Source organism: Carcharodon carcharias, chromosome 13 (genome assembly GCF_017639515.1).
Source record: "Carcharodon carcharias isolate sCarCar2 chromosome 13, sCarCar2.pri, whole genome shotgun sequence".
NCBI classification, from domain to species: domain Eukaryota; kingdom Metazoa; phylum Chordata; class Chondrichthyes; order Lamniformes; family Lamnidae; genus Carcharodon; species Carcharodon carcharias.
In genome coordinates, this window is record NC_054479.1 from 129,370,180 (window position 1) to 129,386,256 (window position 16,077).

At 48.2% G+C, this 16,077-nt stretch overlaps 1 protein-coding gene across 1 annotated transcript in view; it reads right to left on the reverse strand.

Moving 5' to 3' along the window:
* The window catches only part of LOC121286154 (collagen alpha-1(VII) chain-like), a 188,135-nt gene extending 172,287 nt beyond the window's left edge, over positions 1 to 15,848 (reverse strand). Inside the window, exons 1-6 of the mRNA XM_041203135.1 lie at positions 15,842 to 15,848; positions 14,574 to 14,744; positions 12,434 to 12,597; positions 2,900 to 3,029; positions 2,163 to 2,279; positions 1,053 to 1,208 (exon numbers count right to left, since the gene is read on the reverse strand). Of these exons, the coding sequence (XP_041059069.1) occupies positions 1,053 to 1,208; positions 2,163 to 2,279; positions 2,900 to 3,029; positions 12,434 to 12,597; positions 14,574 to 14,744; positions 15,842 to 15,848 (745 nt within the window). The remainder of the gene's footprint in view (positions 1 to 1,052; positions 1,209 to 2,162; positions 2,280 to 2,899; positions 3,030 to 12,433; positions 12,598 to 14,573; positions 14,745 to 15,841) is intronic.
* Positions 15,849 to 16,077: the final 229 nt, after the last annotated feature.

Consider the following 16,077-nt stretch of genomic DNA (forward strand, 5'->3'; position numbering starts at 1 on the left):
ACTTTGGGACATTGCGAAAGGTGAAATGTCAGTGCAAATTTCTTTCTTTTCATCCTAATAACTGGTTCTTCAAACACTGCAGCCTCCTGTAGGTGAAGGGCAGCAGCTCCAGAAATAGAGACTTGGGATTGAAAGTGCGCTCTGTGACATGAGTAATGAATGAACAAAGGCGTTTGTATGAAATTATATTTCGTATTATAATTTCAGGTATTCCAGGTAGGGTGGGGCAGAAAGTCAATCCCTGGAGCCAATCTAAAAGCAGTTAGATGCTATGATGGACACTGCATTTTTGCAGAAGGTTGAGCAAGATGGACCAAATGTTGGCCCCTCACCTGTGTTTATCTTTGAAAATGATTTCTTTCCTGACACAAAGCTCTCCAGATCAGCGCCTGCAACATAATTTACCGTGTGCCGATTGACTCCTTCAGAAAAGAGATTTGGATAAATATTTGACAAGGAAATGGATTGGATTTTAAGGGGACAGAAATGATCTATTATTGGATGGAATACAGCAGATTTTGTGAGCTGGAGCTGGCCAGCTCGGATTAATGGAAATTGCAGTATCAATAGATTCAGTGGAGGAGTTGATGGACAATTTTTGAAGAGTCTGGGAGACTACAAGATGTTGAAGAAGATGCTTTTGCTACAATGCTTGAAGAACTAATTTGAAGTGTGATATAGAGGGAAGATAATCCAAGTGCAAATATCCTAAAAATGGCAGAAAATTTCAGCTTCACCTCTGACCCCTCCCAAAACTGATTGGAAAGTTCTTAGTACTTTAGGATGGTAGTGGTATAAATGGGTGAAAAACTACCCCTATTTAATGAAAAAAAGAATTACCATTTAAATCTCCCTAAACTAAGTACCAAATATAATGCAAGTCATGACATTCTGATGTGGCATTTCAGAGCTAAGTTTATGTTATTTAACAAATTGTGTGTCTAATCTGGTTGATTTTGGACTGCTATAAGTTTAATTACACTCAACATAGGAGGTAAGTCATCTACATATCAGTGCTCTGATACACAGTAAGTGTTAATGATTCGCTTTACGTGTTCTGCCAGTGGTGGACACAGGATCGCTGGGGCCCTCAGGATACACGGCGTAGATGCTGATAGTGTAGTCCTTGTCCTCCTGCAGATTGTCTATCAGATGAAACGAGACATCTCCTTTGATATTCTGTTCATAGGCCAGTCCGGGTCTGTTGGCTGAAGGACAAAGTGATTTTAATGTTGGGAAGCTGCTGTGAGAATCCCATTTACACTTCACATCTCGGCTCATTTCAAGAATCACTGTCAACCTGGTGAGGGGACTTGAAATCCATACTGTTAACAGAAGCTCATTGACCTCATTGCATTTGCCACTGAAAAGTTTTACACTTTATTGAAAACATTGTGAAAATTTATATCTCCCCTGGTTCTCTAACTGCACAGTTAGTAAATGTTAATGTGGTACTCACTCATCCACATGAGGTAGACCCTGAACTTTCTCTACGTGCTGCGTGTGTGTGTGTGGTGTGTGTGTGCGTACCAGCACAGGGATGAGACTCAGCTATGATGGCGCACACCATCAAATTGCCTACTGATGCTCATTATTTAGGCTGACACATCATGATTTCCCACTTGGACGGGACACTGTTACAACATTAGCTGAAGCATAGCTTTGCTGCACAGCCAGTGGAGCAGCACCACAGTGACATTTTCAAAGCTGGCTATTTCTGGCAGATTGCTGGATTGATCATGCCCAAAATCTCCCTCAAGCCACAATGCCACTGAAAGACATAGATTTACCATCCAGACCATTTTTTAATAAAACATTGACAAAGAATCAATCACCTTCAGTAGCCTGTTTTTATGCTCCTTTCAGTTCTAATCACTTTCTAAAATTCTTATTTAAACAATGGATAGTGATGACATTGGTTGGTATTCATTACTGTGATACTGGTTAGTAAGTTAGATTGGCAGAATGAAAGGAAATAGTATTTGTTATCACAGTTTGATTTTTAATAAGGGAATCTGATGGTTCCTCCATTGTTAAACAGGATGCCCCATATGTATTTCTTTTCCAAATTGAAGCTAAAAGACTAACCAATTTTTATTTTTCAATTACAGAACCTGGCTTGCGCCCTCAGAGTTAAGATACAGTTCTTTCCTTAATCTTACTTCTTGGTATGTAGATCTTGTAACCCACCAAAGGGTCTAGAGGAAGAGTCCAGGCCACCTTCAGACTGAACAACCCTTGCTCTATCACTCGAAAGTTAGTCACGTGAGGCAGGGCACCTGCAGTATATCAGAAAAAAAAATGAAGTATCAGCGTGTAAATGTCCAGAGACTGCTACTCCAATGTCAACAATTACTCTACACATCTTACACTATTGTCTATTGTTACCCTACAGTGCTTCCTGATTTCACTCCTGAATGGCCTCACTCTAATTTTAAGAAAAGAAGATACTTGCATTTATATAGCGCCTTTCACAACCACCAGATGGCGCAAAGCACTTTACAGCCAATGAAGTACTTTTTGCAGTAAAGCCACGGTTTTAACATGGGAAACCACAGCAAGCTTCCACAAACAGCAATGTGATAATGACCAGATAACCGGTTGTTGATCAAGGCCAAAAGACCAGTAATAACTCTTTTGTAAGCAGACATTTCATCTGAAAGACAGCACCTCCAACAGCGCAGCATTCTCTTAGTGCTGCACTCGGAGTGTCAGCCTTAATTTTTGAGTTCAAGCCCTGGAGTGGGACTTTAACCCAGAACTTTGTGACTCAGAGGTGACAGTGCCACCAGCTAAGCCACAGCTGACAAGATGGTATCCACTTATGCTAGATTCACCCACCAGGGGAAAGAGTTTATTTTTGTCTACTCCTTTCATCATTTTAGACATTTATTCTTACTTGTTTTTCCACTGGCTGTTGTTAGGTCCCCGATCTCATCTGCATACACAGCAACCACTGTGAAGGAATACTCTGTGCTGGGTTTTAGCTTTGTCACAAGTATCGCATGCTCATCACCATTAATGACAATCTGCCATCAAAAACATAGGGGAAAGCTCCGTGAACACTTTGAATACAGAACGTTATTTCAAAAAAATTCTTTGGTGTTTATTATTGTAGATGATTGAGGTCAAGGCTCAAAAGGCATAAAAGACGAGCTGTGGTACATCAGGGAGAAGAGTTGGATGACACCAAACCTGGATTTATAAACTCAGCAGATTAGAGTAAGATTCTATGGATTTCGGGAAAGGACGAACAGATGATGAAGTGAGTTTTAATTTCAACAGAGTGAGATTCCACTGAGGGTGAAAACCTTCAACAACGGCATTGTCTGAGGCCAGAATTTTCTAGACGATCCCCCCCCACCACCCCGCCCAACCCACACCCTGCGGAAGGTTCCCCTGCGGCGGGTGCGGCCAGTCATTCAGACTTCCATTCACTTCGGCGGGACTGGAAGATCCCACCGGCGGAAAGGGGCTGGAAAATCGACCCTGGTAACATGGGGCAGAATCTTGCTGTCGGCAAGTGAGGGCGGGCCCTACACACCGATGCACAAAATGACGCGCGATGACGCGTTTTGATTTTCCGTTTGGCGGGCGCGGCGCTGGAGGCTGTCATGGGAGGGGGACACGTTTAAATAGTTTTTTTTTTAAACTTTATTCATTTAAAAGTTTTGTTATCAACTTAATCTCCCCGACGCGTGGGGCTCCATGCATCAGGGAAATTGCTGCGCTCTTTCGCTCCCTCCTCTCTCCCCGCCTGCACAGGTAGCGCGTTACACTGGGCAGGCATTAATTATGCCTGCCCGCATAAAATGGCGACGTGGTGGGTGAATCGGCTCCGCCCCCGCCCCCGACACTGCCAGCTCCCACCCAGCCCGCCCGCCAGAGGAAAAATTCTCCCCCATAGTTTGAGAGTACGTCATGTAAAAGCATAAGCAGGAGTAGGACAGGTTGCCCCTCAAGCCTGCGCCACCCTTTAATGAGATCATGATAGATCCTGTATCTCAACTTCACTTTCCTGTCTGAGCCTTGTACACTCAAAAAATCTAGCAATCTCAAACCTGAACATACTTAGGGCTGAATTTTCTGGCTGGCGGGGAGGCAGAGTGGGGATGGGCGCAGGTGGGCGCGGACCCGATCGCCACCCACAGTCAGGTCCGCGCTGCCATTTTACACGGGCAGGCCAATTAAGGCCGGCCCAGTGTGAATCGCGGTTCCCAAGGACAGTGGGAGTGGGTGGGCGGTAGCGGGTCTGCAATGTTTTAAAAAAAAAGTTGCTGCAGCCTTTCCAAGGCTGCGAATCGCGGCCAGTGGAAGGGCTCCCCAGGGCGCCGCTGGTGGGCAGGCCAGGCCGGAGGGTAGGGCAGCAGGGCACTGTGCCCCTCATTTTTCCGATGATTGCCTTGCTGCCCTCCTCCAGGAGGTGGCAGCACGGCGGGAGGTCCTCGTACCCCATGACGGGAGGAGGAGGCCTCCCCACATGAGCAAACGTGCCTGGGAGGAGGTGGCGGAGGTGGTGAGCTCCCACGATGTGGTGCAATGCAGCTGGATCCAGTGTTGCAAGCGCTTCAACGACATGTTGCGCTCAGGAAGGCATTGGTCACTTATCCCAGCAGGTGGGCTTTCCCCCCCCACCCCCCCCAAACCAAGTCTGAGTTTAGTGACTGCATTGAATCATTGACAGCATTTGTCCTCCGCTGGGTGATCCAACAGATATTGCCCTTGCCGAGGTCACCCTGAGAGGGTGGTGATGAGATGGGTTCTGCCCCCACAGCATGTGGTACACTGAGACCCACATTACTGTTTTGGGGCCAACCTGGAGGAGCTGCACCTAGATGCAGTGCTGGAATTCCAGGACATGTCAAAGTCAGGGTGATGACATGCTGGGAGGGGAGCTTCAAGGTGGCGTGGCACCGATCGATCTGCTGTCCTCTGCGCTCCATGTGCTTGCGCCTCCTTGTTATGGAAAGTTAGACCATGTGGTGCCTTGTGTGATGTCGGCAGCATTTGGCCAAGGTGGAGTCGGGGGGTTGGGGGAACAGGCCTAGCATCTTTGTGGGAGTGTTCGGCAGCAGTGGGGTGAGGAGGCATTGGAGCCCTGCAATGTCCCACTCTGGCTGCGGTGGGCTGTCCGCGAAGAGAGTCCAGGTGCAAGTAGCACTAATCAATGCTCTTCTCTCCTTCTCAGGAGAAGAATGCACATAATGCTGCCAAGCGGGTGAGGACTGGCATAGGGCTGGCCCAGTTGGCGATTCCCAGCCGCTTCAAGCAGGAGGCCCTAGATTTGGAGAGGCACCATGCGCCCAGGTCCACCAGTGTTGGTGAGGCTGTGGTGCCACGGGTTGGTATGTTTGCCCAGCAGTGAGGTCACCATTGTTCTCCCAGCAGCCATGGCAGTGCTGAATGTTCAGTGATTGAAGTTTGCAACATGGCTTAACCACTGCTTAAGGAAGGATGAGCGCATAATGATCCAGGGGACGGGGATGCACATTGATATTGTCTCCACATTAACTGATCCAATGTCGTTGTTCTTCCTTTCAGCATCAGCAGAGCAGGGCTGGGAGGAGGAGCAGCAGAAGCCCCCTCTCACACCTGAGGGCCCTGAAGTCTCACCAGTGTCACACCATCTCTGTCAGGCAAGCACCAGCGCACATACTAGCACCTCGGTGGGAATTAGAACATCGGCTAGTGTCCCGGGGCACAGTGGTGAGGGCACTTCACAGCACGGCAGGAGGTGTTGGTCCCCCAGGATGGGAGGAGGAGAACCCCCCGACATGACCAAAGGTGCCTGGGAAGAGGTGGCGGAGGCGGTGAGTTTCCATGACATGGTGCGGTGCACCTGGATCCAGCGCTGTAAGTGCTTCAACAATTTGTTGTGCTCTGGAAGGGGGAGTATCATGTTGGCATTGGGCATTTAACCAGCAGGTAACCTTAGCCTTTGAGGCCCCACCCCAAGTCTTACTGTCGTGACTGTATTGAATCATGTTGGGCATTTTTCCTACGATGGGTGGACAAGCAGATAGTCCCCATACTTAGATCAGCCTGAGTGGTTCATGAGGAGCTGAGTTCTCCCCCGCACCATGTGTTGCTCTTAGTCGCACATGACTGGTCTGGGGGCAACCTGCAGGAGTTACAGTTCGTTGCATACTCAGAACTCCAACACATGTCCTATTCACGGTGATGAGATTGTGGAAGGGAGTCTCAAGGTGCTGTGGCCAAGAACCAACCATCTGCTGCCCTTGACGCTGCACATAGTTGTGCCTCCTTGCTATGGGAGCAAATACTGTGTGTTTCCTAAAGTGATGGACGCAGAATGTGTCCAAGGTGGCCATTGGCGGGGTTAGGAGCAGGCGTACTATCTTTGTGTGACTGATCAGCAGTAGCGGGGACAGGAGGCACTGGAGGCCTGATATGACCCACTGTGGTTGGGGTGTGGTGTGCGCATGCAGAATCCATGTGCAAATTTCCGCAATGAATGATGTTCTCTCTTTCTCAGGAGAAGAATGCTCACAATGCGTCAGAGTGTTCAAGGATTGGAGGCGGCCAGCCTCACCTCATGATGTTAAGCCGCTTCGAACAGGAGGCCCTGGAGTTCAGAGGCGCCATGCACCCAGGTCAACTGGTGTCAGCGAGGCTGGGGTGGCACGGCCAGGTATTTGAGGCCATAAGTGAGATCCACAATGTCCCCCAAACATCCATAGCACTGATGATTGTTTAATTTGTTATTGTTGTAACATTGCTCGATCACAGAGTGATAGAGTCAGAGATGTGGATCATAGAAAAAGGTCTTTCGGCCCTTCGAGGATGCACACGTCAAACACCTTCCTAAGTCTCCTAACTCCATTTCTGACCACTATCCCCATGGTATTGTATGCCATGGCATCGCAACTGCTCATCCAAATACTTATTACCTGTTAGGAGGGTTTCTGCGTCTACCACCCTTTCAGGCAGTATGTCCCACATTCCCAACACACTCTGTGTGCAAAAGTTGCTCATCACATCCCCTGTCAACCTCATGCCCTTTACCTTAAATCTATGACACCTGGTTACTGATCCCTCCACTAAGGGGAAAAGTTCCTTTCTGTCGACCCTATCTATGCCTCTCAGAAGTTTAAACGCCTCAATCATGTCACCCCTCAATCTCCTCTGCTCCAGGGGAAATAACCCCAGTCTACGCTATCTCTCCTCATAAGTCAAACTCTCCAGCCCAGCCAGCATCCTGGTCAATGACCTCTGCACTCTCTCCACTCCAATCAAATCCCTCCCGCGAAGCACATTTCAGAACTGCACGCAGACTGTAGCTGTGGCCTAGGCAGCGTTTTCTGCACTTGGAACATTACCTCCCTGCTCCTATATTCTATGCCTCGGCTAATAAAGGCAACTATGGCATTTGCCTTCTTAAACACTACCTTAAGGGACATGTCGACATGCACACCAAGGTCTCCCTGATCCTTGTTACTTTCCACAGTCCTACCATTCATCGTGTATTCCCGTGCCTTGTTTGTCCTGCCCAAGTGCATGACCTTACACTTATCCACATTACATTCCATTTGCCATTCATCAGCCCATCTGACCAGCCCGTCCATATCTGCCTGTAATGTAAGCCTATCCTCCTCACTATTTGCCACCCCACCAACATTCGTGTCCATTGGTTCTGGAAGGTTGAGCGCATAATGAGACAGGGGGAAAGGAATGAAGTGTGTCACTGTGTGCACGCTAACTGATTCACTATCCTTGTTGTTCATCTCAGCATCATCAGACCCTGTCCTCCATGAGCAATTCCAGATGCCCCCTGAGGGCCCTCAAGTGTCACCTGCGTTACACTATTTCTGCGAAGCAGGCATCAGCACAGATACTAGCACCTTGGTGGCATTGAAACATTGGCTAGTGTCCCGGGGCACAGTAGCGAGGCCACTTCACATTCGCTGGAGGAGCTGGCAGAGACAGAGTGCCGATGACGCCAGCAGTTGGAGGACTGCAGTTGACCAGGTACATGCTCAGTCGGTGCGTGATGATGTGCCTCTGGAGTCGTCCGTGACGCAGCAGCTGCAGGAAATGCAGCCGGGTGTGCAGGAGCTTCTGGGAGTGATACATGAGACTGTGCTTCGCTTGGTGAGGAAGTCCATGCGGAGCATCAGTGATGCAATGAGCCTCATGGCAGATCGTCATGCTTCCTCCGTGGAGAGAGTGGCGAGTCTTGTGGAGAGGCGTCTCCAGGAGAACAATCAGGTCCTCCTGGGGGTTACACTCGGACTTGCAAGCCCTCGCAGCGCCAGTGGCCACAGCTGGTCAGTGCCAATGTGAGAAACGGTGTGGGCTTCAAGATTCCCAGCTCATTACCCATCCATCCATAGTGAGCAGGGAGGGTCCGGGGTTACCTCATGTCGGCAACAGCAGCTGCCTAGTGTCTCTATGGGCTCCTCTCACGGTGCTCTGGATGAGGGCATCAGCTGCTCTGGCCCCCTCCCAGTGACCGCTTCATCAGGTGAGGCTGCGACAACTGGGGAGATGCCAGCTGTGCAACTGGCCGCTCCCTCCCAGGCGGGGCCAGCACAGGCTCCACGGGCCAGGGGATAACAGCCAAGGTCATTGAGGCCAACAGGACAGCAGGGTGAGCAGGCTGGCTCAGATGCCACTCCGTGTAATGGGGCGGCACCAAGACGTAGCACCCGGAAACGAAAGTATAAGGCACCTTAGGCACACCACGGGTTTCTCACTGGTGCTTTTGTGCTGGCCCGAAATTAGGTACTTATGATTTCTTCTGCTTGATTAAAGTCTTGTTTTGGATTCGTGAGAACTTCTGATGGTTAAAATACAAACCAGATGTGTTACCATGGCTGAGGGTGGCTCCTTTGTTCTGCATGTGTATGTTTAAGATAAACGTCATGAGTGTTTGTTTGGACATTCAAGTTTATGTCCAAAGCCCTTAGTTGCAGCTGATGACCTGGCAGATTTAGCACTTAGGTACCGAGTATGGAAGCGCCAGGCAATGCTGGTTCTGCTGATCCATTTGTGCGGAGCTAGCTGAAGGTTCGTTGGATTAAAGCCTCCCGGGTGTCCCTGCCTCCTTGGTGTAGTCCTGGGTCAGCGTTTAGCCCCTCAGCATTTCCCTGTGCTTCCTCATCCTCAGAATCAGTGCTGGACAAATCTTGTGCAGCCGCATCTGCTGCGTCAAGGTGTTCATCGTCCACTGCGTCCCCCTTTTCCAGCGCAAGATCGTGGAGAGTGCAGCATGCAACCACTATCACCAACACACAATCGGGGGGTACTGGATTGTCCCCCCCCCCCGAGCAGTCCAGTCATTGGAGGCGCATCTTGAGAAGACCGATGGCTCTCTCCACCACAGCCCTTGTGGAGCCCTGGCTCCTATTGTAGCGCTGCTCAGCTTCTGTTCTTGGATGGCAGAGAGGTGTCATGAGCCACCTTCTGAGGGGATAGCTTTTATCACCCAACAGTCATCCATCCAGCTGGGCTGGAGCACTGAAGAGCCCCGGCACCTGCGAATATCTGAGGATGTTGGCGTTGTGGGAGCTGCCTGGGTACCTAGCACAGACTTGTAGAATCAGCATCCTGAGATCACACACTATCTGCACATTCATGGAGTGGAAGTCCTTCCTGTTGATGAAGGCTCACCTGCTGGCGCCTTGATGGCCCCACGTGTACAGTCTATAGCACCCTGGACGCGAGGGAAGCCAGCAATGGCCAAGAAGCCTCTGGCTCACTGTGTCTGGCTTGCCTGGTCGCAGCGGAAGTGGATGAAGGTCAATGCACATCTAAACAGAGCGTCTGTAACCTGCTTGACACAAGTGTGGACAGCTGATTGGGAGACACCGCAAAGATCACCCACCAAGCCCTGGAAGGAGCCAGAGGCATAGAAGTGGAGGGCAACTGTGACCTTCAGAGCCACTGGCATGGGGTGTCCGCCCACACAGTTAGGAGAGATCCCAGAGCCAATCATCTGACTGATGTAGTTGACTGTCTCCCTTGGCAGTCGGAGCCTCTTTCAGCACCGCACCTCAGTCAAAGTACACAGAAAGCTGCTGGAATTCGTTCTGAACTGCTGCAGATCACACAGGCAAGTTTAAAAAAACTTTCTCCAATAAATACTCAACAAAGCTGATTGACAACCCCACTGAATTCCCTTATCCCGCCCGTGGATGAGGTTCATAGAAAAGTCTCTTACCCACCTCCCATTGCGCCCATGTGCCGACCTGAAGATCGCACGGGCGTCTGAAAATCGCCATCGATTGACGAAACAAGAGCCTTAACTAACCCGTTAATTAATGGCAGGTGCGCATCGAGCTTCATCGCGCGCCCACCCAGCGAAATATCGCGATGGCTCGTGGTGATGTCGGGTCGCTCTCCGCACGTCTAACAGAAAATTCTGCCCCATGTCTCCATAACTAGATCAAACCCATTTATCTTTATTTGCGCCATTAATTCATCTATCTTGTTATGAATGCTTCATGCATTCAGATAAAGAGCCTTTAATTTTGTACTTTTTACCATTTTTTTCCTGATTTGACCTTACTCACTGATGCATTATTGCTGTTAATGTTAAACACTCTGTCCCTTCCTGTCACACTCTGATTACCTTTACCCAAAGCGCTACGCTGTTCTGTAAGATTAGAACAGCATGGTGTTAGAGTGGGATGGCGTGGAGTGGGGGCAGAATTTAATGAAGGCGAGGGGGGCCTCACCTGCTTATTGAAGACCCAGCAAGAGACCCACCAATCAGGAACTTACATAGGCAGCGGCAGGCCTTCCCGGGGATCAAGTACCCCAGGAGCGGAAGTCCCATCTGGCAAGAGCTGCCGGCCAATCAGAGGCTATCAACTCTTCATTGCTCAGCAGTGCCACCAGGGAGGCAGTGGCTTTTGCCGGTAATGCACCCATCCAAGGCCTCGGAATACCGAGCGACTCAGGCCATAGGTGAGTGATGGCAGGAGGGGGATTGTGGCGTGGGGGCCACAGGATAGCGTTGTCAGCAATAAGGGCAGGGGCATAGCTCTCAGTGGGCCTCACCACTTCTCTATGCCTAGTCCCTAGATCAGGCACAATGTGCCTTTGCACCAAGGGACACAGCCAGAAGCCAAAAATCAATAACTGTGTTTGCTTTTTGGGTTTCCCGCATGGCGAGTCCTCCACCTGTCACTGAGTGAATAACAACAGCAGTGGGATAAAGTCCTTAAATCAGCAATAATTGCCCCTGAATTGGTGGTGGGGCAGGAAGGCCTTCCACTAGCCTTCTTGCCATGAGCCTAATCGGGGCAGAGGTGGGAAGGCAGAGAGTCGGCAAGGTCCCCACCCACCACCCTCCCACCTCATTAAATGCCCCACTACCACCAAACTTGCTATGGGGGAGACATTAAACTCCACTGAGAGTGGAATGACATGGTAGGAAAGTAGAATGCTATATTGAGCGACTAGGAATGAGGAGACTACTAGTTTTTTACATCTTCTATCAGAGACCACTTATCCTTTGACTGCCCAATGAGAGTGCCCCTACACTACCTGAGCTAAGATCAGCTTATTGAGTAAAGAATGGGCATTGGATATAGGAACGTGTACAGTTTGTATGACTCAGACCCACACCAGATAGTGAATCCTCAACCATACTATTACCAGTACCACCACCACTACCATTACTACTAATGCCACTATTACTACCACCACAACCAATATCATCACCAGTGCTAATCATCATTGGCTGTCCCATGATTCAAGAATGATATCCACTCAGGGTCGCCAGTTTCTGCCATGGGTCTTCATGTGACTGGTGACCCACAGATATTTGAACATATGTGGCAGGGCATCCCATGAGGCAGTGGGATCTGGAGTGTAGGACTTGCTTCCTTTGCTTTCCTTCTCTGCCACTGCTCTGCCTCACCATTAAGATGTTTGGACTCAAAATGTGATGCAGCTTGACGGACAAGTTGTCCTCATTTTGATTGATTGGTAGCAAGCTCCTCCCAGTCATTAACGTCAATGCTGCTGTGCTTCAAGGAGACTTTCAGAGTGTCTTTGAAGTGCTTTCTTTATGATAGCTTTACCACAAAAGCAACATTCATTTATTGAAGACCTTTAATGTAGAAAAATATCACAACTCACTTCACAGAGACATTGGTCAGAATTTTCTAGTCTGCCAAAGTCAATGGACTTTTGAACAGCTCACTGCATCCCCCCACACCCCCACCACCGCAATGAGGCTGTAAAATTCTGCCCATTAAGTTACACAAATGGAGCATCATTGCTTATAACGTTACCATTCACTGTATGGGTTAGAATTTTTGAAAAAAAAACACCTGACAAGACCGGCTGCTGCCTTTGCTTTACCCTATATCCGGCTGTTTTAGGCTCCCCTCCACTGCCTTTTCCTCCCCCAGCCAGTAACTGTGAAATGCAAAGGCTGGATGGAACCAGCATCACTCACCTGCCTCTCTGCCCCCGGTACCAGCCATCCGGTAGATGAATATGGGTTGATGACAACTCTGTAGCTCATCACGTCTCCTGTAGCTGGAGTCCAGGACAGTCTTATTGAGCTGTAATGCAACTCACTAATCACCAAGTCCCGGGGGCCGATGATTTTCTCTGCCACTGGTAAGAAGAAGGGACAGGAAGGATTAGATTTATCTATTGCAAGGCAGTGAGAGCATTCATTACCATAATGCTGCTCTGCCTCTGTCCTATTTACTTTCAAGTTCCCTTGAGAGGTGATATTTATTTCAAGTTTCCTTTTGGTTCCTAGCACTCTGATTAACACCTTTAAGAAGGTCTGGATGAATGTCTGATTAGCAAGGAGTTTGCAGTCTATAAGGATAATTACCAAGACAATCCAACACTTTGCAAAACATAATTGTTCTTCAGCTGCTGACAACTGGGGTATTCTGTGCCAAGGAAGGCAACGCATTACAGGATGTAGAATTCAGGATGGAGAGTTAGAGATTTCAGGGAAGACTTTTAACTGCCGACCAAACCTATTAATTCTTTCCTGAATACCTTGGCGTCTGATAGTGGAAAGTCTGGTGGGGACCTTGTTCACTCTTTTGCATGCCAGGAGCTCTTCATCACCAATAGGATTTGATGACGGGTGCAGACATAATGGGCTGAAAGGCCTCTTTCTGTGCTGTAAAACTCTATGACTATGACTAAGACCGCTTCTTTCCACCTCTGCAATGTTGCCTGTCTCCATCCTGCCTCAGCTCATCTGCTGCTGAAACCCTCATCCATTCCTTTGTTACTGCCAAACTTGACTATTCCAATGCTCTTCTGGCTGGCCTCCTATGTTCTCCATAAACCTGAACTCATCCAAAGCTCAACAGCTTGCATCCAGACTCGCATCAGAGCCCCACCATCCCTTGTGCTCGCTAAGCTACACCCGTTGCTAATTGGGTGTCAATTGTGCTCAATTGCATTCAGTTAATCGGCATTAATTGCAGATTCACTTCATCACGTATAAAGAGACGCTTACTGAAACTATGCACTGGTTGAATTAAGTGCATGCTTGTAATGTTTCACTCTGTAAATAAATGTAAGACTGAGTAAAGATTGGCTCCAGTAACATCCCTCACCAATTAGCTTTCTGGAGTATAAATTTGGTTCCCAATCCAGGACCCTCTCGATTTTAAAGGTCTCATCCTTGTCTTCAAACCCCTCTGTTGTCTTGTTCCTCTTTAGCTCTGTGATCTTCTTCAGCCCTGCAACCCTCCAAGATCTCTCTGTTCATCCAGTCCTAACCTCTGGCACATCCCTGATTTTCACTGCTCTACCACTGGCATCTGTGCCCTCAGCCACATAGGTCCTAAGCCTCACTCCCTAAACCTCTCTGCCCTCTTACTTCTCTCTTTCTTCCTTTAAGCCGCTCCTTTAAGCTACTAGCCTGTTCTATTATCTTCTTATGTAGCTTGGTGTCAAATTTTGTTTGATTGCGCTCCTGAGAAGGACCTCGGGAAAATCTTTCCTGCATTTAATGATGCTTTATAAATGCAAGCTGATGTTGAATCATCTTTCAGGCAGGCCTTTTCAATGGACACTTAGCATGCCTACCCATACCAGTTTAATTGGAATTGGAGTCTACGCTTGACTAGGATGCCAAGTATGATTTCCAATGGCTCAAAAAATGCCAGTTCCTCTCTTTCCAGGCATTGAGAGACCAAACACTGGCCCTTAAAGGAACAGTTTGACAGCCTAAGCCCACAGTCACTCATAACTGGATTGAAACTGTCCAAATTAATTTCATAAGAACGTAAGAAATAGGAGCAGGAGTAAACCATTTGGCCCCTCAAGCTGCCCCACCATTCAATAAGGTCATGGCGGATCTTTTTGTGTTCCGATTTCCACATTCCCATCTAACCCCGATAACCTTTGATTCCCTCGCCTAACAAAGATCTATCTACCTCCGCCTTAAAAATATTCATTTGGAACCAGCAGATCCTCTCCCATCGGGAGAGGGATTTAATTCTTCAGTCTCAGGCCAGACAGTTCCTGAAGATGAAAATACAGTGTGCTAACCCACCGTGCCATTCCACTCTGCTTTGAAAAGTGTTTCCACAGCATCATTCACAGTTACTTACATGGTGTAGGCTTCACTGGCCGAGGAGGCTCTGAAGCTGTGAAACAAAGTCTTCTTGAAATTTTGGCCAAAATGGTGTTGAGTAGATGAAAATCCTCCACGAATAAATAGTGCTCTTCAAATGGAGCAGTAGCAATTCTCTTAAGTTCATTTTTATCTGCACTTTTAATTCCTTAAAAAAATAAGGACATGAAATACATTATGAAGACACATTCATTCTAGTCTTAATCCATAGACCTTGATGCCTGTTGTGTTTTATTTTGTAGCTATTGGTGTCATCGAGGTAAAGTGTTTTAGGTCCAGGGAATGGAACTGTTGGCATTTGAAGCACTCAGTGCCATCTTTCCGAGTCAGGCACAATGTGGTAAGAGCAGAGCAAAGCACCCTATACATTGGTCCAATAAGCTGCCTCATCCTTAATCTTAGAAGAACATGCCCCACGATATCATGAAAACTATCCTGGGCCTCTCTGAGTAAAATTGTCAATTAATGCCACATTAGGAGCTATTATGCGCTGTCCATGCCCGCTGAAATATAGACTGAGAGATTTCCCTGGACTCACATTTTCCAAACGCCTTACAGCCAACAAAGGACACTTTCAACCCATCTGTTTGCACATGACTTGAACTGAGATTCCAAAGCAGTTGAGCTCTCAGATTCTTACAGTGCCTGAATTTTTATTTTTTACAAACACACATACAAAGGCAGTTTGCTGTCCTACCAGGTTGGGGTACGAATACAAAGTGTTGCTGGATGATAGAATAGGTGCTGCACAATTCCTTTCACTGTAACATCCCAATACAAGTCAAGGCAGTTAATTCAGTGAGTAATCAAAGGATGCGGTGTTGTACTAAGCCATGCAGATCAGGAATCTCACACTCTGCCTGGTGAATTCTGCTGTAAAGTGCCTGAGTACTTAAGTAGGGTGAGATCAAGCCATGTCCCATCAAGTGGCAGCGTCACATGAGCTGGGACGTGTTTGTGAAGTTTGGAAAATTTATCTAATTATTTTATAAAACCTTCAGGAAACCTCATCCCACCCGTGGATGAGGTTTCCTGAAAAATGCAAAGGTCGCTTGGGCTCTTCGCCTGCCCCCACGCCAGCCTTAAGATTGGACGGGCAGCGTTCTTAACAACTTTAATTACTTTTTTAATGGCCTTAATAGGCTGCTGACGGCTCGGTGGGTGCGCAGCTGCCTCCAGCGAGCGCCTGTTGAGCGAAATATCGAAATGACGCGCGATGACATCGGGACACACGCCCGACCTCACCGCGCATCGTTTTACACATCAGCGTATCGGACCCGCCCCCATACGCTGACGGCAATATTCTGCCCTGTGAATACTTTGCAAGTTGTGTAACTCTTTATAAGCCCATTAGTGATGTACCTACAATCAAATTGCCTGGCCCGTTAATAATGAAGTTTGAACACAAGTTTCCTTTGGTTCTTTTCCTGTTCCCCCTGCCCTTTACCCTGGCACTGAATTTGCTTGAAAACTGTTCATCT